General features: G+C 44.7%; 1 protein-coding gene across 1 annotated transcript in view; it reads right to left on the bottom strand.

Annotated features, from left to right (window-relative positions):
- The window catches only part of LOC135385232 (venom metalloproteinase antarease TserMP_A-like), a 165065-nt gene extending 141663 nt beyond the window's left edge, over positions 1 to 23402 (bottom strand). The window contains exons 1-3 of the mRNA XM_064614428.1: positions 23220 to 23402; positions 11111 to 11177; positions 7008 to 7148 (exon numbers count right to left, since the gene is read on the bottom strand). Of these exons, the coding sequence (XP_064470498.1) occupies positions 7008 to 7148; positions 11111 to 11177; positions 23220 to 23402 (391 nt within the window). The remainder of the gene's footprint in view (positions 1 to 7007; positions 7149 to 11110; positions 11178 to 23219) is intronic.
- Positions 23403 to 24006: the final 604 nt, after the last annotated feature.

Here is a 24006-nt window from a genome sequence, read left to right as displayed (position 1 = left end):
TCTTATCAAAATGGGGAAGCGGGCTTGCTTGTCCAGAGAAACAAATATGAAACTGCAGTGCTCAAGGTAAATCACAGCATGCTCAGCAACTAAGGCTGGTGATGCCGAAGACCTAAAATTTCTAGGTTAAAAGGAGAAAAGACTACTGCAGCGTATTAATGTTGTTTCAAAAGTATAATACCACAAAATTTGTGAGAGTCAGTTGGTGTATTTAGTTATGTTGGTCACCTCCTGCACCAATTTTTAATAAAATTCAAATGCGTTGCTACCAACCAGGACCTAAGCCTGACCTATGATCTAATAATAATAATAGTATCTATCTATGACCTATATGGACCTTCACCACTAGTTTGGTCTAGGTTTCACACGTGGCTTCTAGTGAAATTCGAAGCTGCTCTGTAGAGCTGACAGGAGACTTGCAGAGTAGAGAATTTTTTATTTATATTTTCCAAAGAACATGTAAAAACAATGTGCTGTACCAACTGTATTGAAAGAAATACAAATATACTTTGTTTTAGCTATGTGCATATTAGCAGATTATAGGTGACCGATGACACACAATGGGCGTCAAGGGTGAGAACACAAGAATACTACCACTGCAGGCACTGTCCTGGAATTCGAAGTCACGAATTTGTCAGAAAGCAATAACCACGCACAGCCTAAGGGTCATATTGAGCTCCTTCCATTATTCTTTTTATTGACAGCATGTTGGCTGCCATCCAGTCCATGAAAGTGACCCTTATCGTTGAAAGAACGGTTCAACAGCAAGCTAGCTGGTGATAGTGTCCATGATGGCGAGACCTGAAGAGGAGATACAAGAAGGGACATAAACAAGCTATGTTGAGACATTGTGTATGTCCCTTCCTATCCCTCGTCTCAGGGTTTTTCGCTATCGACCTTCATGATATTTCCTTCGGCAAACTTTACATATTTTTATGTAGAATTGTGAAAGTACAGCCAGGCACCGTTAGCAAATCACACAGTACTTTTCTTGAATCAAGAATCCATAGAAGGTACACAGTCATCTTCAGCATTGCACACATCTATGGGACATGTAAATCACTTTGGAATGTCACAGACATGCCATGGAGGCTGGCACATGATTAGTGGTGCTGAACAGACAACTATTTGTCATAGTTTAGGCATAAAAAGCAGTTTTGTCACCTGCATGTTGAGACAGATGTATCTCTACATACTTTGCCATGACACAAATATATGAAGCAACAAATGTACCCACTACTTTATTATGGTTATTAGTCAACACTGCCAAGAACGTGGGAACACAGTCTTGTACCACCTACACTCTTCAAAATGACCTTCACACACGACACATTGTAGGTCAACGAGACTCCAGAATGATGTCCTCTCCCTCCCCATTGGCTGAAAACATTTTTCTACTACTTTGCATAAGGGGAAGTTAGAACAAGAAACGCACACATTCCTTTTTTGAGCAAATCAGTATCCAGAGCGTTACCATACTGTGGTAGGCCTGCAGTGCATTACGTGGTGCAGCAGACACTAAAAAATTTCACCGTAGAACATGTGCCCCGTTCTAATGACAGTCTTCTCCAGTTTTTCAAACTGCCATTTCCCATAGTGCTTTATGGTATGACACAGTATTTCTAAATCTTTACTGTAGTTTACTGGTTGTAGCAGAAAAAAGACACCACTGTTTCCGATCACAGGACGCAAGCCATAAGTGCTATACGGAAACAGTACATGCTGCTCTCTAGCAGTTGTTAGTGTTTGGACGTGGTATGGTGCATGCAGGGTGAATTCCATGGTTAAAATATCCAAACGTGAACAACTGTTAGATTACATGATGTAGAATGCTCTATAGTACAGTAAAACCTTCAGGTCGGGCACCTCCCTACCTCGGACAACTCCCCATGATTTCATTGCACGGGCAGGCTCCCATTGAAACTACATGGGGACGAAATTCTCTATGTCGGACACCTCCCTATCTTGGAAGTAGGATAGGGTTTTCCCTGCAAAGTCGGACAAAACCCTGGCCAAATTACCTCAATATCGGCCCATCTTTGCACCAAGAAGACCCAAAATGAGCCAGTGGCCTTGACTTTTGCCCCTTTTTTCCCCTATGCTGGTCTCAGCATTTTGTTGCTTTAGTTTTTAGAGTCCAAAAACCTATGTCGGACACCTCCCTATCTTGGAAGTAGGATAGGGTTTTCCCTGCAAAGTCGGACAAAACCCTGGCCAAATTACCTCAATATCGGCCCATCTTTGCACCAAAAAGTCCCAAAATGAGCCAGTGGCCTTGACTTTTGCCCCTTTTTTCCCCTATACTGGTCTCAGCATTTTGTTGCTTTAGTTTTTAGGGTCCAAAAACAAGTGCTGTCAGTCTACATTGTAAATCTTTATGTGAGCACTTGTCTTCAGTTTGTCTAGAGCCTTTGAACGAGCACTGCACCAGAGCTATGATAAGTAGGCTGACGCTTCAGAGACAAGTCCTTGCTGCTCGAAAGGCTCCAGAGGTAATGCCATTGAGTAGAATCTGAACGGAATTGAATATACTAAAATCAGTAATAATTATCAGTGAGTGGGTAGAGGTACCACTACCAGGCACCACCACCAGGTACCACTAAGGACCTTAAATTGAAGAAGGGGGACATTTCTCACAGCTGTGATCTCTTCCATTTTTTGTTTGCACTCATATTCTGTAACTCGGACACCTCTATAAGTAGGAGACGCTTCGCCTGCACCGCGGGTGTCCAACATAGGAAGGTTTCACTGTATTTATGTTCCGTGTCATGTGACCACAAACAATATATGCTTTTGCTCATGCTGCACAGCACAGGCGAATTGAGCTGCATGTGAGGATAATAACATGAAACCCTAGGCACGGAGGAAAAGGCATGACTTTACGGTCCCTGTGTCAGTTTCATGTTGTAATTGCGTACCAGCTGGCCTGTACCTGAGAATAGGTTTGATGCATTGTACACGCAGCATAGACATGCAGTATGTGGCGTGTTGTAATGCTCCATGTGGATTGTTTCGGTACAATCTTGAACTATGCATACCAAGGGGTAGGGCATCTGCGTGACAGGTTTACCTGGAAGTAAGAATGTAAATGTTAGCTGAAGTCATTGAATAATTAACATTATCAATATACTGCTGCAGATCATACCAACAATAGCACACAAGATGCTCCGATATGTTATGCAGGAATGTCTCTGTACTCACAATATTAGTACAGCAGCTACAGAAAGGCGTAAAACAAGTTTTTGTATACATGATACCATTGAATGCAACACAAGCTTCTGCTGCACTGCCAGAACACCACGGCGGACAGATTTACCATACTTCACCTGAGAAAAAGTATGTACTGTTGCACATATGATGCTGTTTGAATGTCTCGAAAAACATAATTCATGACCGAAAGACATCAACTGGAAGATTTCGATTTACCTTAGTCAAAACTGAGAAAAAGTATGTGCTGTTGCACACATGAAACTGCTTGAACTGCCCTTGAGCGGTCTGGAAGAACACCTTATTGGTGACCAAAATACAACAGCTGAGCCAACATTGAATTTATACCTTACTCAAAATACACAAGATGTGCTGCCATGCATATGATACGATGATACCGCTTAAATGTACTCTGAAAGCGCTGGCACCTCAGGCATGGGTGCTCTAAGCTAGCGAGCAACAGCAAGGGTATACGAACACAAGAAGTCGAGCACAAGTGATGGAATGCACTTGATTAATCAGAAAATGAAATGTCTCAGTACCAGGTGTCACTGTTCCGTCAACAAAAACATATGAACTTTGAAGGGGCGTCTGGTTGGCACTGGCGAAAACCTTCAGCTTGAAACCCAGATGGTGATAGTTGAGACGTGAAGTGCAAGCTTTTCGGTGGTGCCAGAATGCCTGCGAAATCATTTAACAAATAAGGCAATTCCAAATCTGTACTGAGAATACACCCACTGGGATCTCTAATCTCTAAAGAATGAAGCAGTAACTGACAGATAGCGTATTTTTCTCTTCTACGCGATGCAATTTACACCCCATGACTGACTTGTCTAACATTACGCGTCTTACCTTTATCTGCTGCCTAGTCCTGCCCCTGCAATCTCCTGCTGCAGATAAGGTTGGCACAGCATCCCGGACGAGACATCTTCAGCTTCTTGTGAAACAAGTTGCGCATTGCTTCCGTAACATTCGTATGAGGCAGATGAACAGATCAAATCACTGCTTTCGAAGGTGGCACCCAGTCGGAGTTGTAACCGATTGTTGCAGTCAATAGATTTCTCTTTCGCCTTTCGGAAAATTGTGGTTTGAAACATTGGAACTGCATGCTGAAGTGTTCTTGAAGACGGGAGCAAAACGCTCACGCATTCTCGGCACGCAGCACAAAACACGAATGACACCAGGAAGTCTGTACTGGCCTAGCAAATGCTTTGTAGTCGAAGCAAGCAAAACTCACGTTCCTCGTGGGTTTAGTGAAGTCCAGAAATATATTGGCTCCATAATAGCGAATTGTTTATCACTTCCCCAATGTGAATCTGCGCAGCAGACGGCTCGGCAGGAGAAACTGGCCGGCTTGGCGGAAGAAACCAAGCCAAAAGTCATGCCAAGCCGGAGCGCGGGCAGACCACTAATGTGTCGTCGACACAGGGTTTGCGGGCCACAAGACGGGATGTCAGTGAAACTAAAAATTCACTTTTTCGGAAAACCACGAGGAGTTTGGGATAACTATTTTGCATACATAATCAGTGTTCCCTTATGAACACACCGTGTGAGTACCATTCCATTCTGTAACACTCGAAAATCGGCGTAGCTGAGCTTTAAGTGTTGGGTTTCTAAAACGGCGATATTTTTTTAAGCGACCGTCGACGGTGTCGCCGAACAGGGCTGAGATGCGTCGTTAGTCAGGAAGCGATGTACTATACGTACTTGGTTGCCCGAAGTACCTGAAGGACATCATACCATAGGCCCCTCTCCGATGGTTGGCTCCCTTTACAACCACCTTCGTCGTCATGGAAACGGAAAAGTATGCACTTTTGACCGTCTCTTGGCCGCGTAAAGAATTGAAATAAGATGTAGGTTCGTGTCCTACAGCTGGCTAACCTTTAAAGTGACTTCATTCTTTCATCGTAAAGATTTGAGAACGACGGAGATAATGTTCTTGCACGTAACCTGCGAAAAAATGTGCAGGGTGTGCGCAGATGAGGTTTTGCCACATTTGGGCACGTAGCATTTTGACTGCTTACCGGACGAACATCAGGTGGCACACCACGACGCATTGATCGATCAACACACAACAACAACAACTTTCTTGTGAGATGATGCATAGGGAATTTTATCGGCAGGCGCGATACTCTACCCCATTGGAGGTTGTGATGCGGGCACTGAAATAAGAGCCCCTTCGCAATAAGGATTGAAGTCCTACGGTATCAGAAAGGTGAAGAGAGCTTTGAGGGCAGAGCTTTGGTGGGCTGGATGTGGCCAGAGACCAAACAATTTTGTGAGAGAGAGGGGTCTAGCTTGTTAAGAGATCCTGAGAGTACGGTACAGGAAGGTTGCTAGTGTGGACAATGGAGAAGACTGTCTTCTGCAGCGCCGCGGTGACGGCATTGGGGAGAGTCAAATTGTCTCAAACGGTAACGTCACTGCGTTGTAGAAGCAACATCGACGTGCATTTGACGAACGAATGCAGCATTTTGGCAAGAGGTATCTCGAGGCATGCGAGCGTTGGATCAACTGTGCTCGCCATAGCGCTGGGGGAGAATGTCAGCGGTCCAAATCGTCACACAAAACCCACAAACACAAAAACCTCGAAATTCAAAACCCACAAAAAAACTTGGTAACGAAACTCTGTATAACACGTTAAAATAGTCACGCAAACATTGCTCTCAAACCGCGCTTGACCACATTTTATGTTACGAAGTGTATGGTTACCACAATTTGTTGTTGGTTCTGGTCTGATAAATTCATCGGTGTAGGGGTAGTACTCGTATTTTGTACCATAATATATACACACACATACGTTAGATGATGATTAAGCAGGTGGGCGAGCATTATACGAATACGTAATACTTCCCAGAAGTTTGTTGCTACTAGGAATATTTTGATTTTGCGGTGTTATAGTACTCAGTACTAATGCTGATGTGTATTATATGAGTTATGATAGTAACACACTGTGATGAAACTTGAGTCCTCAAGAACGAGAAAGCATATATAAACACAAATTGTGCACTGCTTATTGAGTCAGTCATTCCCAAATCCAGTTCCATTTCATGCGGCAGCATTTTAGCATGACCTCAATGGTACAGAAGAAAGCTGCCAAATGAGAATAGCCCCTCCAATCTGATGACATAGAGCTGGTCAACTTCGAGCACAGTTGTCACATTGCTTTCAGTGTGGAACAGTCTAGATTTCGTCCAGTCCGCAAAAAAAAAAAAAAGTCTCACCGTCCAAGAGTGTGTAACCGTCGATGGCGCATAACAACAGTGACCGAATTGCGCACACTGTTTCCCGACAACAAAACCCTTGCAAATGAGACAACTCATTCTGATGGACGCTGAACTAGAGGGAATGCAGGAGAGCCTCCAGACACGTCTACGGTGAGGTCCACTCTCATAGGAAGCATAGGAGGTAAATTAGTGGTAGGGGTCTTGTTTTTATCAAGAAGTATGTGTCACCAGGGAAAGTTACTGATAAAATACACGGGCGGCACTCTGTAGGTCGGACTTACGACTTCTGAATACGTATTACGGCTTCTCGGGTTTTATAATAGGTCCTAAACATGAATTATGTGTACATTACGGATACAAATGAGATAATGAGTAAAATACATAATACACATGCCCAAAAGTGTTAGTATGGCAGTGATAGTATCATAATACAAAACATTACTAGTATTGCAAACCCTATCGTTTTGTACCACTGAAGGCTCCTCTGGTAAGCAGGCCGCGCGGTACATGCCTATTTATGTGCATACGTTATCCGAACGCACTCTGTGCATCAACACTTAAAAATGAGCTTACCAGTACAGGTACAAGTGCATCGTGACAGAAGACGCAGAATAGCAAAAGCACTAATAAAAGTGAAGCTCATTGTGCTGACTTGGTCTCTTTCCTCGTTGCCTACACTAACCTCGTACACCTTGTGAAGCCACAACCAAGAGACTGCGTGCGATGGTTCCTCACAACCCGTAATTGCGCGCGTTAATAAGATACGCGCGTTAATATGATAAATTGAGACGTCAGTGTGTTATTAATCTTTTAGCAGCTGGACAATTCCCTAGACAATGTGTCTGCACACTCATCACTCTTCTGGGCACACTAACCAAAGACGGCACCTGTGTCAGTATCCGAACACTCATTTAGAGCAGACCCACGCTTCGTACCTGTAGAATGAAACGTTGCAATGCTATTGTCTTCGCCTTCTGACTAATGAGAAACATGAATCAACTGCTTTGATGTCGTGCAGACCTGTATTAATCGTAAAGACAAGGATACAATATTGTTGTTCTCCCTAAGCGGTGCCGTCAGATTCGGATGACGAAAAGTTTCCACCTAAAAACGCGAAACAGATATATGAAAGGAAAATGAAAGCACAAAAAGAGCGAAAATGCCTTAATATCCTTATGACACTAATGTCTTAATAGGCCTTCTAGCCTTATCAATTCTTGACGATATATACCCTCACGCAAAGAGTGCGTTGTTGTCGCCTGAGATTGCTACGAATAATTTGGAAGAACCACAGTATGTCATTCAATGTGCATCCTCTAGCTATGTCCTTCACAAGACGGACATCCACTGCCCCTCGGTGGCAACGGTCGGTAGAGGCCTATTGCATTTGCCACGTCCTCACGCGTACGGACCCCCTATGCCAGCTTTGCGTTCTGCAGTTTTCTTTTTCCCCACTTTTTCGCTGAGGATGTGTACGACATGCAGTTGAGAGATGCAGGTCACAAAGCAGTCCTGTTTGAAGCGCCATGAACCTCATACATAGGGGGGAAATAAAGAACTTCACGTTGTTTAAATGTTAGCCTCCATCGCTCACACGAACGAAGCGAACCCTCAATGCTGGTACAGTGCATGGTGTACCGCCAAGACTGAGCGGCGTTATCACGCCAGATTCAGTCGAGAGCAGCGACAGGCACATTGTCGAGAATTTATAGGGGTAAGTAAGCGAGATGTTGTCGTCCCGAGAGAAGGCGGAATCTAAACCATGGAGGTAAGAAAATAAGGAGGGGGCTATAAGCACGGATAGCCGTGGGACTCCTTTATTGGACTCTCCTGGCAATACAACGCCCATCTAGTTGGTCGGTCACGTGATCCCCACATGTTTCGGTGTTTTGGCAGTCTGCGCGAAGACTTGGAAGTTTAGCGAACCCCATCTTCAGCAAACCTCATACCTTCAAGGAGTCCGTTCCGTACGTTCAGCAAAACAGAAGAGAATCCAGGAAATGTCACGATGACGTACGTACGTCTTCTAGAGATTTAGTGATCCATTGCTTCTACACAGAGCTTGTCTATTTTGTGTTTCATCGGGTATGATAACCTGTGACTCCAAAGATGTCATGAAAGCGAAAGCAAGTTATTCGGTCGCAGCTCTTCTCTGTATTCAGGTAAGATACACGGCGGGCATGGAGGGCGCCATGTTTTATGACGTATTGCCGTGATCTTTATGGGTCACGTGTGTGCGCAACTAACCACAATGCCATGCGCGGGTCACAGCACGCCCACTTGCACTGGGTGAGGCGCTTAGAGCATCTCCTTAGTTTCTTACCCCTATGATCTAAACGTACTCGCTAAAGCTGATTGCGTCACAGGTTAGGTACCATAGCGCCATTCACACAATGATATGCGTCGATAGGTATATTTCCAAGTGCGGAGTCGTTGCAGCTTCCAGGTTTCAGCAAACGCAGTCGTGTTGGATGACGGAATTTAAATTTAAATTATTCTCTTAGATGTTGTGCTTCATTGTTTTATTTCGTATTTATAATCTGCACATCATTTGCATTTCCTTTTTATTGTCGGTGCTGTTATTTGCTGCATATGGTATCCGACAATGTCCGTTTGTGATAGTTTAGTAAAATACGAACTGCGGCGCTAAACAACTCCTATTCCAGTCTTAAACCACCAGCTTTCACTGTGTAGCTTCGTTTCGTACAAGGTGTTACACGCAGAACTCTGAGCAAAAGCAATGCACGAAGTCTAATAGGCGCTTGCGAGAAAAAATTTGCCGCTTTCGCTAGAAGGGCGCGCTATGGGAGCGCGCGCAAGAGGATTGTGGTAGTTCTGGTACCCCTGTAGAGCCCGCCCGTATCGTCTTCTTTGTTCGCTCGTCTTTACAAAAGGTGGAAGGACTTCAACCTCAAATGCGAAAAGCTTCTGAAGAATGAAATCGTGTCCAGTTGTTACACCAATTCCGCAATGAACAAAGGCCTAAGCTTCCACCAATTCCCTAAAGACAAGCGCCTTAGGAATCTATGGGTTGCGAAGATAAATAGAACGGGACATAAAGGAAGGTATTTATCTTAAGAAATTAGAATATAATGTGCTCGTGACATACTAAAGTAAAAACAGACAGGATTGCACATGTTTTAAGGGACCTGATAGCAACAGGTAGCTAGGCAAGAGTAACATTTTTAGAACGGAATCCTGCACTTCTCTTGCAACACGAAAATTGTATAATCAGTTGAGCGAAGGTAGTTTGCGAAAGGGAAGCCTCGGTGGGAAAGTTTTCAGACATTAAAGTGCTGTTATTAAAAAGCAGCGACATACCGAAATATGCACAAATATTCCACAAGCCAGGAACTAGGCATAGCAACAAAAAAACGATTCAATTACACCGGCTAATGTAACAAAGTAACAAATTACTTCAAAAGACGTTTCGTCTCCTATGCAAGAGACAGCATCAGTGTGGACACACACAAGAGAATTACACAATCACTAGTTGAGCAGGCCACTTTACATGTCCGGGAGAGGGCCCGGACATGATTGACTACGGGCAACACTAGGAGAACAGAATCAACAGATCCAGGAGAACACTATCGTACTACGTGACGCGAGGCAGCGCCTGGAATCCACTGAAATATCCTTACTGCGTACCTTCCAGAACGATGACATGCACAGTCTTCACTACACGAAAACAGGTTGAAATAATGCAGAGCAATAAGTGTACCAGTGATCACTACAGGAAGTTGTCTCGAGTGATACCGTGAGACCCCCTGCTGTGAGTCATATCAACATCAGCAACGTATCCTCGAAACACCTTGACGACAAACACGTGGGTGTCCCGACTAAAGGTCTGGACTTCGCCGTGACACCTCGGGAAGCAGACAAATAGGATATCATCGCTCAGGTGGAGAATGAGCTTCGCCAACTAAAGGATACCACCGGGATTAACCTTGTACGTAGCCGCATTGCGCCACATTATAATGTGGGCGCAATGCGGCTACGTACAAGGTTAACTCTGGTGGTAAACAAAGCTAGACAAATACCGACCAATGTCACAGCTCAGGAGCAGCGGCGATAATCGGATCAAACGGTTCTTCCGGCTGACAAAGGCAACGCGACGGTCATACCCAACAGAAGCGATTATGAGGAAAAGGTGCAGGACATCGTTGACGACTTGGCACATATTACGGAGCTACAACGCGACCCGACAGCCAAAACCGAGCATTTACTGCTAGATCATCCACGTGACTTAAAAAGGAAAGGACGGTTGGATGACATCACGTACCGACGACTGTTTTCGTCTGATGGTTCGGTCCCCAGTATCTATAGGCTACCTATGGTTCATAAACCTGAGTGCCCCTTACGGCACATTGTCTCGTTTATCGAATCGCCCACTTGCAGACTTTCTAAATTCCTAGTTGAACTGATCACCCCGGTATCCGGACGAGTTCCGGATGAGAGATCCAGTCCTCAACCCGGATGAATTTGTGAAGCCTCTCCGAGGCCTGACGTTGGACGAGAAAGACGTCCCGACGGAAGTCTCTATTGCTGTGACCGAAGCACGGCTCCGTAGTGACGACGCACTGTTCACGCGCACTTCTCTGACTCTTGACAATATTGTGATTCTCCTTCACCTGTGCCTCAACCAGACACATTTAGCCTTTCGTGGTGAAATTTACCATCAGATTGCAGGTTGCCCATGGGAAGCCCTGTGTCAATGACAATGGCGAACGTGATATCGAACACCTAGAGGACACAGCGTCGCTGAGAACACAACATGTTCCCAAGTTATACAAACGGTACGTCGATGACACTATCGTTCTTCTTAATCCAGACAACCTGAATGAGTTTCTCTCCGCTTTGAATGGTGTTGAGCCGACTATACAGTTCACGCACGAGGCCGAACAACACGGCACACTCTCCTTTTTGGACGTCAGCGTACACAGGCGTCAAGATGGCAAGATGTAAACAAGCATTCACCGTAAGCCCTGCGACACGGAGAATTTCATGTCTTCCGGATCTCACCATCAGGTGGAACACAAACGAAGCGTCATGAGGAGCCTTCTTCGTAGGTCCGACAATCTCGCGTCGACCCCTCAACTAGCGCAACCGAAGAAACCATGATCGTCGACTCACTGATGAAGTGGGGTACCCGAAGCCATTCATTCCAAACACAAGGAGGCGAATGGAAGAGAAAATGTCGCTGGGCAAACATATAGTTTCGCCCAGGGCAATGTGTGCATCCCCTATGTCAAAGGCGCGTCACATTCTATCCGCCGAACTCTGCTCCCCTCACACAACTAGTAACCGCCCGTGGACGTCCGACAAGGGTACGAACATCCGCAGCATGATGTTAACACCCATCGAACGCCTCCGGGACGCATTAAGGGCGGGTTACATGGAGCGAATATGCGACGAACAGACGGCGAACTTCGCCCGGCGTCAAAAATATACGCCGGCAGTCGATCTAGCCAGGACAGAAAATTTCGCTCGCGTCCGACGCTCCCCTGCAGTCAATAGTCCAGTTCAAAATAGACCAGAAATCTCATTCAATTTAAGTGGATATCACATTCACAATTCTCATTGAAAGTGACCAAAATTTCTCACTCCCAATCGACAAGTTTGGACAAATACCGTATTGAAAACAACAGGAATTTAGTGGGTTGCGATGAGAAACCATTGCAAATGTCAATGTGGAAGAAGTGGAACCGCGCTCAGTCACACCCATTGGAGGCAAGCCTAGCTTCTCATTGGCCAAATGTACACAGCAAGGATTTTCCCATTAAATCCCATTAAGTCGTGACGTTGCCCACCTCTGTGAGGCCGACAACGGCGAGCCCTTTCACCACCCACCACCACCACCACCACCACCCATTAAAGTCCTTTCCTTTTTTTTTTTTTTTTTGCTATAGTCGTGACGATGCCCACTTGAGTGCGGCCACCAACGGCAAGCTACCTCGACCCCCCCTCCCCCCCCCCCATTAAAGTCACATTGGAAGTCTCGTTGCCGATGCACTTTTTGAATGTGCAGTGGCTATCCTGTTGCATCAGAAACCATGTTTTCGTTGTACAAGTGAATTACAGAAAATAACGTTCTTGCTTGAACATGTATTCTTACATATACATGGTGTCCCAGAAAACGTGTCATTGAATTATAATAAAAAAAAACTACGCTACCTAGAGTCATGCGGTTAAGGGCATTCGTTCTTATTAGGTTTTTGCCACCTCCTCATGTGAATGTCATGTAACGAAATTTTTATTATGCAAATTTTTGCTAACTGAACTCAGAAACTTGCCAAGTAAAGGTCACTTTTTTAAACAGCCATTGTGAAGAGCGCGACGAATTAACCAAAATTTGGATAATTGGCACGGATATTGAGTACCTATCCGACCGGAAAAAATAGCCGAATATCATGCGTTTCGGAGTACGAAAAGCCTAGCGCTCGACGACTTTTCACTTCACGACTTCACAGTCTTTCACGGGATGCTTGCCTGGCCACATAAGAGCAAAAACTGTATCAACACTGATCTGAGAGACACATAAAGAAAAGAAGCCGCACGTACAAAAATCACAGGACTGTTACAGCTACACAACACGAATTGCAGAAACAGCTGAAAATCTGTTTGTGCGTGACTACCTGATGTGGACGCTGCCAGGATCTCAGGGAAACGAGGATGTAACAGCTGTCGCTGTGAAAGACACCTGGTGAAAGTACATCAATGTGACAACCGTTTTCTGGTGATGCACGACCTTACCTGGTCGAGCAGGCGAGTGCGAAGCACTCCACGATTGGCGCAGCACTTCCATCACTGCATTACGCTAAAACAACAACTGTGCTGCTCTCATAACTTTGGTGCAAAAATTCTGTACAGGATAAAAATAAACACTGTGTATCTTATAAAAGACAATACAAAGCAAGAGTTGTATCACCATGTCAAATATTATAAGGTTTATTCACATGACGTCATCCACAGGAGACCGCGACTGTCGCTAGCAGGCAGATTTGCTGCCATCGGCCACCATATCCCAGCCAAGCTGTTACCCATATTATACTCACCGTATATCTGGTGTTTCAAACTTGTCGCTCTGTGATTTGTAGAATATCCAAGCAATTTTCATGTTTTCGGTGTTAGTCACCTAAAAAGCATAATGCAGCGAACAAATGCAAGGACGTAGACTGAGGGACCTAGTATGGCGCTGAGGTGACTTCAGTGAATAAACCCTTTAGGAACTCAAATCTTGCACTACTGCCAGATAGCTGTTTGGGTCAAGTAAGACGGAATGACATAGTAACGCTGTTCTCCATACAATACCAAGGATGTTTCAAAACGACTAAGCACAGAAATACTAGTTTTGTACCGTTTGATGAATATTTTGTCTGCTGCCCATACAAGTTGTGCGGTTCTTTAGCAAGCTTCTGGCAGTCCTTTCTTCTACATCGCACTTTCCTACTGACTTTCACAGCATCTGAAAAAAAGTTTGATTTCGTTAACCACACAACAGCCATGTAAATGGAAAGCAGTTAGAGCCTTCCACCAACTGCATTTGCAATACTTTGTTTACAAAAATTTAAAGAGGCTCCCTCTAGAGTAAGATTAGGGGGCACATCGAACATCAGAAACATTGGAGGACAACACAGCCACACGTCAGAGACAACTGCTTCCCCTTACCTCACAGGGAACTGTTAAGCTTATGTGCAAATAGATGTTTCGTAGGGTAGGTTACCACTATTTTCATATCCACCGATGCAAGGTAGTCCAAGCACCTATAAAAAGAAAAATGCAGTTGCTATAAAACCATGATATGCAAACAAAAGTACTTGCGCAAAATTTTCAGACTGTAGTTTCACTACCAGCGAAAAATGCAACAACCGAAGTCGGGCTGACATGACAATGAACTAACCAGCATTTATGTTCCGGCGTGTCCGCCCTGCAAACTGTAACTGTCGACTTTCGTTTACTCATGACTTCAACAGTCATCGAAAACTCGTGAATCCCGATGGTTAATTAGTGATACCGTATTTGTTTTAGCACCAAGACGAACCAAGGCACTTACTGAAACATTGTACTGCCGAACATACAACGTTAATCACTACTTTGAATGCAAGTGCAGTCAGGTCAACCCACACTTCCAATGTGCTTCAATCGGTGATACGAAGCCGAAATAGATAAAGGAAACGATATTCCGATATTATGCCACGCATCTATACTACATGCGATTTGGTACACAGAAACAGGCACATACTTTTAATGAAGACTGAACTCACCCCTAAACTTGAAAGCCAGAGAACAAAGAAACGCTGTCCACCACAGTGTACCCTGGGAGCTCTGCTGCGCTCAACAGTTTTTATCACTGGACAGCACGGCGTACGTTCTCGCTATGCTCAAAAATTGCAAGACAAAAGAAAGATTGCCGTATAACACCCAGTGGAGTGCAGCCACTGCAGCCGCCAAGACCCAACTGCTACCAGTTGCGCGTCCGGAATGCTTTGAAGTTTCAACGGTTGAAACTGAACAGGTTCGAACTGGTTGGATGGATGGATGATGGATGGTGGTTGGGTAGACGGGCAGACGTCATTGACATTGCTTTAGCTCGTGCTTATTGAGTACTTATTTTTTGTAATATTCTTTAATTTCCGTGGCCGTTCATCATAATTGGGTGGCGGAGGTTAAATGTTAAATAACACATATGCCAATCCAGCGGAAGTGACACCAACATCATCATCATTATGTCAACGCCATCGTCGTTGCAGCGACGAGTGACGAGTGTCGTATGTTGGTGCTGTGTGTGTTGAAAATCGCTGTTCTGTTTGCAAACATTTTATCAGTGCCTTTGCTACTGAGCTGCAGGTGTGGCTATTATGTACCGTATTGCCTGCTCAGCGGTTTCAAAAAGATACCATGGGCAGTTTCAAGATTTTTTTAAGGGTCCTGAAATCCCTGAGTCACGTCAGATTCCATTTTACTGCTGCAGCTGTGTAGCTTGTGAGAAAATGTTATGTGCAGTAAACAAACATCTGTCATCTGCTGTCCACAGTACGTGCAAAGTGCTTCTGTGTTTATAGAGCATTGGTTTACAGTGCTGCGCTGAACGATTCGTCGGAGTCGTCGACTTTTTTATTGACATTTAAGTGATTCGATAATTTAGTTGCTGATTTCTTTAGGTTGGTGTAGCGTGTAGTATTCTGCAGGGGAGTTACTGACGTACAAGATTTACATTTACCAGCAACGGTAACGCCATCAGGAACGCTAGTTCAAGAAACACTGCCCCGAACAAATGCGGGCTTTCGTTAAGAAAAAAGATATATATTCAGTAAAATAAAATATTACTTCACAGCACTTAGATTCTGGTAATGTCTTCTAGTTGTGGATGCTATATATATGTATGCCAGTGAGCCAAAAAAACTCGGATCATCATATGTATGGACATTATTTAAATTAACTACGTACCTCAGTCAGACTGCCTTCATCTCACTGATCTTTTGTTACAATATATGGGCATACAACTCACATAGCATGAAAGACTACATACTATCCATTTGGTCATAATATAATTGGACAAAGTTAACGTGGTCCATTCGTGCATAGTTTGTGAAAGTTGTTACAGAGTCCAGTTTTATTACCTCAGTACGATCATTTGCAAACAGAGTGTACTTGCTGCTTCGCACATGTGTGATAGAAAGTAACATAAGGAATTTCCTTCATGTATGAGGATCATCCAACAAAAGTTCCTCTGCTGTGAACAAAATAATAAATCTATAGCATAACATTGAAAAAATTCATGTACAGATTAAAGATCAACGTTACTGCGTAATATAGTCACTTTATTTAGCTGACCATTTTTGGTGCGTGCTGTGATATCAAGTATTCAATACTGTATTGTCTGTGCCATGCTATGTCCTGTTTACAAAGTGAGGCATTTCACCTGATCAATTTGTGTTTCATGATCACTTGCGAATTGGTGACTGCCGAGGGGCGCTTTGAGAGCAAGATGGAACAGCAAATTGGGCAAATTTTCATTGAAGTAGGAATCATCACCTTGAGCATGAGGAGAACAAAGTATACAGGAAGCTCACGAAAAGGAAACTCACGTTTGTGTGTCTCCTGTATACTTCATTCTCCTCATGCTGAAGGTGATGCTTCCTACGTCAACGTTGCACCAACTCGCTTGTGTAATTTTTCTCTCTTTGGCAAATTTCCAGATGAATTTCTGGAACAAATCCAGAGTCTTTCAAGACGAGTGCAGACAGCGTTGACGTAGTACGCTACACCCTTCCAAGTCCTGTGCGTTTTTGTTTCGTTGTAGTTTGAAGCTTACCCAGGATCTCGCAGTACATCTGCATGTACTGTGATTGTGCGTGTGAGATAATCTACAAGTTGCACACAATGATAGTCCTAAAACACTGTCGGCATAGCCTTTCCAGACGAAAACGCGAGTTTGATTTCCTTCAGAATGCTTTCACCGGGCACCCACCATGACTTCTTATGGTATTTTGTCTCAGCACTTGCATAATGCACGCACGTTTCATTAATAATAATTGTTCCAAGAAATTCATCTTGACCGTCTTGATACCACTGAAGGAAAATGCAAGCTGCATTCATTCGTTGCTCTTTACGAACGTTACGGAGCAAATCTGGCCCCCATCTCGCATAACTTTCGTTGACCAAGCTGAAGGAAATTTGTTCCCATTAGTATCAGAGTGCAGTAGCAGTGACCCGCCAGTCTCCGTTAACAATTCTTGGAATTTCAGAAAAGAAACGTTGTTTCGTGGTGTTATAGCTGATCTCCCACTGTACTGTTCATTGTGCAGATTTTCACGACCCTGTATAGAGGACACACCATCTCAATGCCTGTAAAGTGTTTTGTAAAAACAGGTGTTAACTAGAGAGAAACTGATGTTCTGAGGCTGGAACACATAGAAGGGACAGACACAAACAAAGCCGACGATGAAAGATGAAAGTCACTGAAAAGGTTAGCCAGCTGTAGGGATCGAACCCACATCTTCTGGATTACCGGTCCAGGGCTCTACCAATTGAGCTAAGCTAACACGCCTCTCCAGCGACTTTCGGGGTACGTCATCTGAAGGGACGACAAACCAGCCACTCACTCTCACTCACCCTCCTTTCACTCTTACATTTTTGCTCACTCATACGCACATTCATACGACGGAAATCGACGCAAGCGGCACCTGTTGAACAAGAGAGAAACTGATGTTCTGAGGCTGGAACACATAGAAGGGACAGACACAAACAAAGCCTCAAATTGCCTAAGAAATCAACGATGAAAGATGAAAGGTATCCGGTAAGAAATCCGGTAATCCAGAAGATGTGGGTTCGATCCCTACTGCTGGCTAACCTTTTCAGTGACTTTCATCTTTCATAGGTGTTAACTGTCAGTGGATATTCTCTAAAGCACTCTTTTTTCTTTAACGAAAAGTAGGATAACCCTTACTTACTAGGATAGTCAGACGTACTCGGAAATATTACATCCATTCTTGAATGCCTGACACATAGGTGAACGGCACTCCATTAACCAACGTCTGCAGTGCCGGGATGTCACACCCAACTACTACACCATTCAGTTTGTCCTAGTGGTGTTTCCTTTGAATAACAAATATCGGGAAACTTATTTTTAGATGACCGTCCTGATTCCAGTTCTCTTTCTGCATTTGGCTACATTTTTTAGATTTCTTGTGGTGACTCTTGTGGACAGATACCAGCATGGAAGACTTAATAATAATTGGGGTTTACATTGCGAGACAACTGAGATCATGAGCGACGCCACAGCAGTCGGTCTGTGGATAGCCCATCTGAGTGTCCTTAAATGTGCAATGAAAGCTCACCACACAACACACCGTGTTTAATGTCCCTTGCGGAAGATGGCATGTCTAAGCAACTTGTATCCTGGAACTAAGTTGCTGGTGTTTCTGGCCGGGTTCGAACCGGCGATCTCGGGATCAGAAGGTGAACACACTACAGACTCAGCCACCAAGGCCGGTTCACGACAACTTTAACAACACAATTATGTTAACTCTGCCGTCAAGTAATTCAGTTTCCTGTATATGTTTTGTAACAATTGAACTTCAGTTTTGTAAGCCTGAAGGCTAAGCTTAGAACCACCTCTTATAATTTAGTGACTCTATTTGATGTGTGAATGTGTTCACACCTCTTAAAAACCTAATAAGACAAAATCTTGATGATTTCTAATATGTGGTATATACAAGGTCAGCTACAAGACGTCAACAATTAGACGTCAATTAATAAATATCTACCAGATGTCTAATAAATCACTAATTTTAGACGTCTAAATAATAGTAAGACTTTTAGACGTCTAGTCAACGTCTAGTTTGGGCACTATCCCTAAAGTCTAGGGTTAGAACAGTTCTGGACGTCTAGTAGACTACCATGTGTTCCCTGGGTGCCCTCTTTTTCTTCTCCGCTGCCTGTATTCCAATAACTGGCGTGCTGTCGGGGTCGTAACTGTCGTGCACAGGGCGCATACGCATGAAGGTGAATTTGGTGAATGTCAACCTATAAAATTAATTATTTTTGCTCAGGAAGGTTTCACTGTTTGTTATTGTAAGGTACTTCCGTTTTTATATTTTTTTGTTTGTTTTCGTTTGTTGTTCGGTTTTCGTGTGGTGTTCCGCGGTTCTCGTTCGTTATTATGTGCTTTGGTATTGTACGCTTCTCGTTTGACTTTTTCCTTTATCGTATTATGTTCTACGAGTGTCTCTGTGTGTTCTGCAATAAGACCTCGATCCTTATTCTGAAGGGGCTATTTTATTCACCACATCACCACCAGCAATATAGGGTGGAGTATAGACCCTGGCGATGAAACTCCCAATTTCTCATCTCAAAATAACGTTATTGACACGAGTGCTTTGCAGTTATTCAGCTGTCAGCGTATTTCATTACAGACATTCGAAGCGCTGTGCACGAAGAGCATGCTCATGCATGACTTATCACATACGCTGCAGGAACGACTCCACATACGAGGTTAACAAAGCAGTTTATGTACTTCCATCGTACCTCACAAATTAAAAGCACAGTGGAACAAATTGGCATATTGGCGCAGGTTCCTCATCCGCTTCTTCGGCACAGCTGAGCGACTGTCGGGGGAACCTGCAAGCACAAGCGCATTGTTTATAGAAAATACATGGTCTTGAGATTTGTAGGAGCAGCCACAAATACTTTCTTAGTACGTAATGGCACCAGCGAAGTAGCAATGCAAACGAGTCCGACTTCAGATGCATGCGATACGAATAAACAGATTTTTCGTCAAAATGAAGAGCTTACCTGTGAAAAATTACCCCTCTTTCTCTGTCCGTGTGAAGTGTACTCAAAGATGCAACAAACTGCCATGACATGCCCTTTCGTTTGAAGTAAATTTTACAAAATACGGGCAGCCCCGCTTGAATGCAGACGACAGAATGCGTTGGGCCCACCAATATGGCGGCCGGTGACCACGCTGTGGAGCACCCTATGCGCGATCCAGCCTATACTATAGAGATCAGTGGTCCGCACACACCATAAATATGAATGTGATGCACTTACCGCCATTGTTAGCGTCTCCTCTCTACTCTCTCGCCCGCGTACTCTCGTTACCCGCGTGTAGTCGAATGACAGCAATCCGTCCGCACACATCGAAACAAGCCATAAATATGAACACGATGCACTTACCGCTATTGATCACACCTCCTCTTTGCTATCTCGCCCGCGTCCTCTCGTTATCCGCGTGCACTGGAGTGACGGCAATCGGTCCGCACACATCGACGCACGCCATACATATGAACAAGATGCACTTACCGCCATAGGTAACACCTCCTCTCTACTCTCGAGTCCGCGTACTCTCGTTACCCGCGTGCACTCGAATGACGGCAATCTGTCCGCACACAACAACACATGCCATAATATGAACGCGATGCACTTACCGCCATTGCCACCCACTGCCTTACCACCACCTCCTTTCTACTCGCTCGCCCGCGCACTCTCCGTTACCCGCGTGCACTCGAATGACAGCAATCGGTCCGCACCACTGATCACTATGTATAAAGGCTGGATCGTGCATAGGAGAGAGGCTCGTGGGAAAGAGGTGCGGCAACCGGCCGCTATGTTGGAGGGCCCAATGGCGCCGACTGCTCCCATAGGAAACAATGGGAAGCGATTCGATTTGGAGCATTTGTTACTCTTTAAACCAGGGTGTCGAACCGAACCCGAACCCGAACCGAAAACCGTACCCGAACAGTTATTTTTGCCGGAACCGAACCTGAACCCGAACCGACATTTTCTTGACACTGTTGAACCCGAACCGGAGCAGAACCGTAAAAAAAAATAGCGGTAACCGGTTCGCAACAAAACGGTTCGGACATAAAAGAAGTCAGCATAAGAGTTCCTCTCTATCCCCGAACGAAGACACATTTGTATCATCATCACGTGCCTATATCATGGATTTCAGAAATTTTCACCTAGCAGTGAGACGACGACGTATAGTAAGTATACTTTCAGCGTCTTTTTAACATGTTGAAGCGCAGTTGTCCTTGTGAGCGCCGCGGCATCTACGCTTCAGAGACGAGGTGCCACGCAGACGAATGAAACAGGAATAGAGTAGGCCAGTTATGTAGCTCTACAGGACGAATATGCGATCAAATAAGCGCCCAAGATTTCCCTTTACACGTGAGCAGTACAAATTAAACGAGTCACAAACATGAAAAGTGGAAAAGGAGCGTATGCAGAACGGTGCCTGTTTGATTGGTCGTGGCTTGAAAAGTAAATTTGGTTCTGCTTATTGGTAGTGCAGTTGTGTCGTGACATATTGCCTTTGTGTTGTGGATTAACTAGTACACTGCTGTGAGCTCGGACAGAGTAAGGATGGCAGGCTTATTTTCGACATGCTTCAGTACGGTTTCAGATCGATTCACGTTGCGAAGGCAGTGTGCCGGCTAGTACTGTCGTCTATGTTACGCTGTCCATCTTATTAGGCTTCCTTTAAGTGTATCTTGCTGGCACTGTGCGTGTGAAAAAAAGAGATTTTGGGAACAGAAAGTAGCAGGACTACACCACTTCAACAGCGTGGACTCTATTTGCAATAAGTGTTTATCCATTCCTCATTTCTCTCGCTAAAGGGCTACCTCACCGCTAGACACGTCAATGCAGACAACAGCAGTAAGCTATTAGCCACGCATTTCCTGATAAAAGCAGTTTTATGGATCATATAAAACGGAAGCGTTGAACCGGTTCGCGAACCGGTTCGGGGCTGCTAACCGGTTTGCGAACCGGTTCGATTCTTGGCGTGGCCGAACCGGAACCGAACCGGAACGAAATCAAAACAACGCGAGCCCGAACCCGAACCGAACCCGTATTTTTTGCGGTTCGACACCCTGCTTTAAACGCTCCTCATTGTTGATTAGCACGCATCTTTCTTAGGAATCGGTGTGCTGGTGTATTCCTACCGTGCTTTGGCGGTGTGTCTGTAGTTTTCATGGTAATTACGTTCTTTTTCTTCTCCGCTTCCTGTACTCCGAATATGGTGTCGTTAGTTACGTGCACGGGAAGCATAAAAATAGAGGAATTTGGTGAATGACAACATCTAAATTTAATTCCTTTTGAACGAAGGGTTTAGAGAGGGTTTGCACTGTTTGTTATTCTAAGGTAGGTTCGTTTGTGTGTGGTTTTCGTTTGTTATTGTGTGGTTCGTTAGGCGCTGTAGATGGTTCTCGTTTGGCCCTTTCCATAATCCATTGGCATTCGTATTGTGTTCTACGAGTGTGTTGCAGTTGTTCAGCTGTCGGCGCAGTTCGTTACAGAAATTCGAAGCGCTGTGCACGAAGAGCGCATGACGCAACAAGTGCTGCAAGAGTGATTGCACTTGCGAGGTTAACGCCGCAGTTTACTTCCACCCTACCTCACAAACGGCAGAGGGTCGTAGAGGGTAGGGAAAACGTCGTGTCACAGAAATGTGGACAAGATGTCCTGTAAAAGAGCTCTTGTGAGAAGCTGCCCGTTCTGAATGCTAGACGGCAAATTTCCCTCCGAAATGTGGAGCATTCGTCGAACTAGTTTTTCTGTCACCTTGCATATGGCAACGACGCTTTGGGATGGCTTGACAAGCCCACCACGCGATTTGCGGTGGAGTAGGGCACTGCTTGAAGAACTGTCTGTCAGGGCATCAATGCAGTCAGCGCAGGAGATTCTCCTTCTTACTGACTTCACTATGTACCCTGTAATGTACCCGACGACATCCTCAACAAAGGCATAGAGTTGCCCAGCGTATAGTGCTTCTGCATAGTCGTGGTCTCCACCTTCACTTGTAGAGGTGCCAAAATATCGAGAGGCTTCAATATCAAGCTCATCAAGGGAAGTGGCTTCTGATGCTGCTGCAGTTGTCACTGTAAGTATATGTGTGCTGTCTTGAGCTGTACAATTGCCTCCTGCTGATGGCTCTATTTGGTGGTGTACAAGGAGTCTTTTGTATCCAGCCATGAAGTGTCCTGCAGTAGGATTATTGCTCCACCCACCTCTGCCTCTTAGTGCACAGAAGAAAAGCTCAAGGTGATCTTGTGAAAGCTTGTAGATAAGCATGTACTTCAAGTGTGGATTTTCGCCAGAGAGAAGGCAAGTGCAGATATTTTGAAGGCTTCTCATGTTGATCAGGAATCCAAGGAATCCCGTTTTTCTTGCAGGTTCTACAACTGGCCTCCCAAATCCATCTTTTAGAGCGGTTATATAACCATCCATGTCATTAAAGAATGACATTCAAAGGTGGCGGGTTGCGTATCGAATTCGTGCCTTGAAGTTCTTTGCCAGAGGATTGCGAGAGTTCAGGATGTCGAAGAGACGGTCGAACCTTCTGAGGAAGCTCACTGTAGCTTCGCACCCTTGAAAGCTTGCAATGTTTAGGTCTTGATCACAGAATTCCAGCGCATCTGCGATGCTTGCACTGAGTGTCTGGGCAGCCAAGTTGACTTTCATCTTCTAGCTGCTCCAATCAATGTGTGCAGCCCTGAGTTTGTTGCCTGCCCGCAACCCTTCTGTCTTTTGGAGCTCCTGAAGGCGTACAATGTAGCTCTACTTTATCTGCCCTCCATTGCTATCTTGGAGGACTTGCATGGTCCCAAAGGCATTGCGCACAAGCTTGAGCATGTGGCAGGCATCAAGCATGATGTGAACCCTCCAAGAAGAATCTGACGGGTGTGTGGAAACCACGGCCTGAGGGAGGGGAATGTCTGCACCAAGCTCTCGAAACATTGTGAGATTCGAGCCCAAACCATCACTCACGACAGCTGCTATTAGAATGCCAGTTTCATGTAGTTTCTGTAGACAGAGAGTTAAGAGATTTGCCTTCTCTTGTCCACTCAAACTGTTGATAAGGAAGTATGCGCACGGCACTTTCCAACTGCTGTCCATGGCTACCACAAGGAAAACGAGAGCCTGCGTAGCTGGCTCCTGCCTATCATCAACATGGCCGATACCAAGGTTAACAAAACCTTGAAACGATACTCCTGCGAACTGGATGTGTTTCTTTATGCTCATTTCATCAAGCATCAGGGAACAAACAACACGTTTCGACAACTTC

This window comes from Ornithodoros turicata, chromosome 1 (assembly GCF_037126465.1).
Source record: "Ornithodoros turicata isolate Travis chromosome 1, ASM3712646v1, whole genome shotgun sequence".
NCBI lineage: Eukaryota > Metazoa > Arthropoda > Arachnida > Ixodida > Argasidae > Ornithodoros > Ornithodoros turicata.
This window is presented reverse-complemented; position numbering and strand designations above follow the sequence as displayed.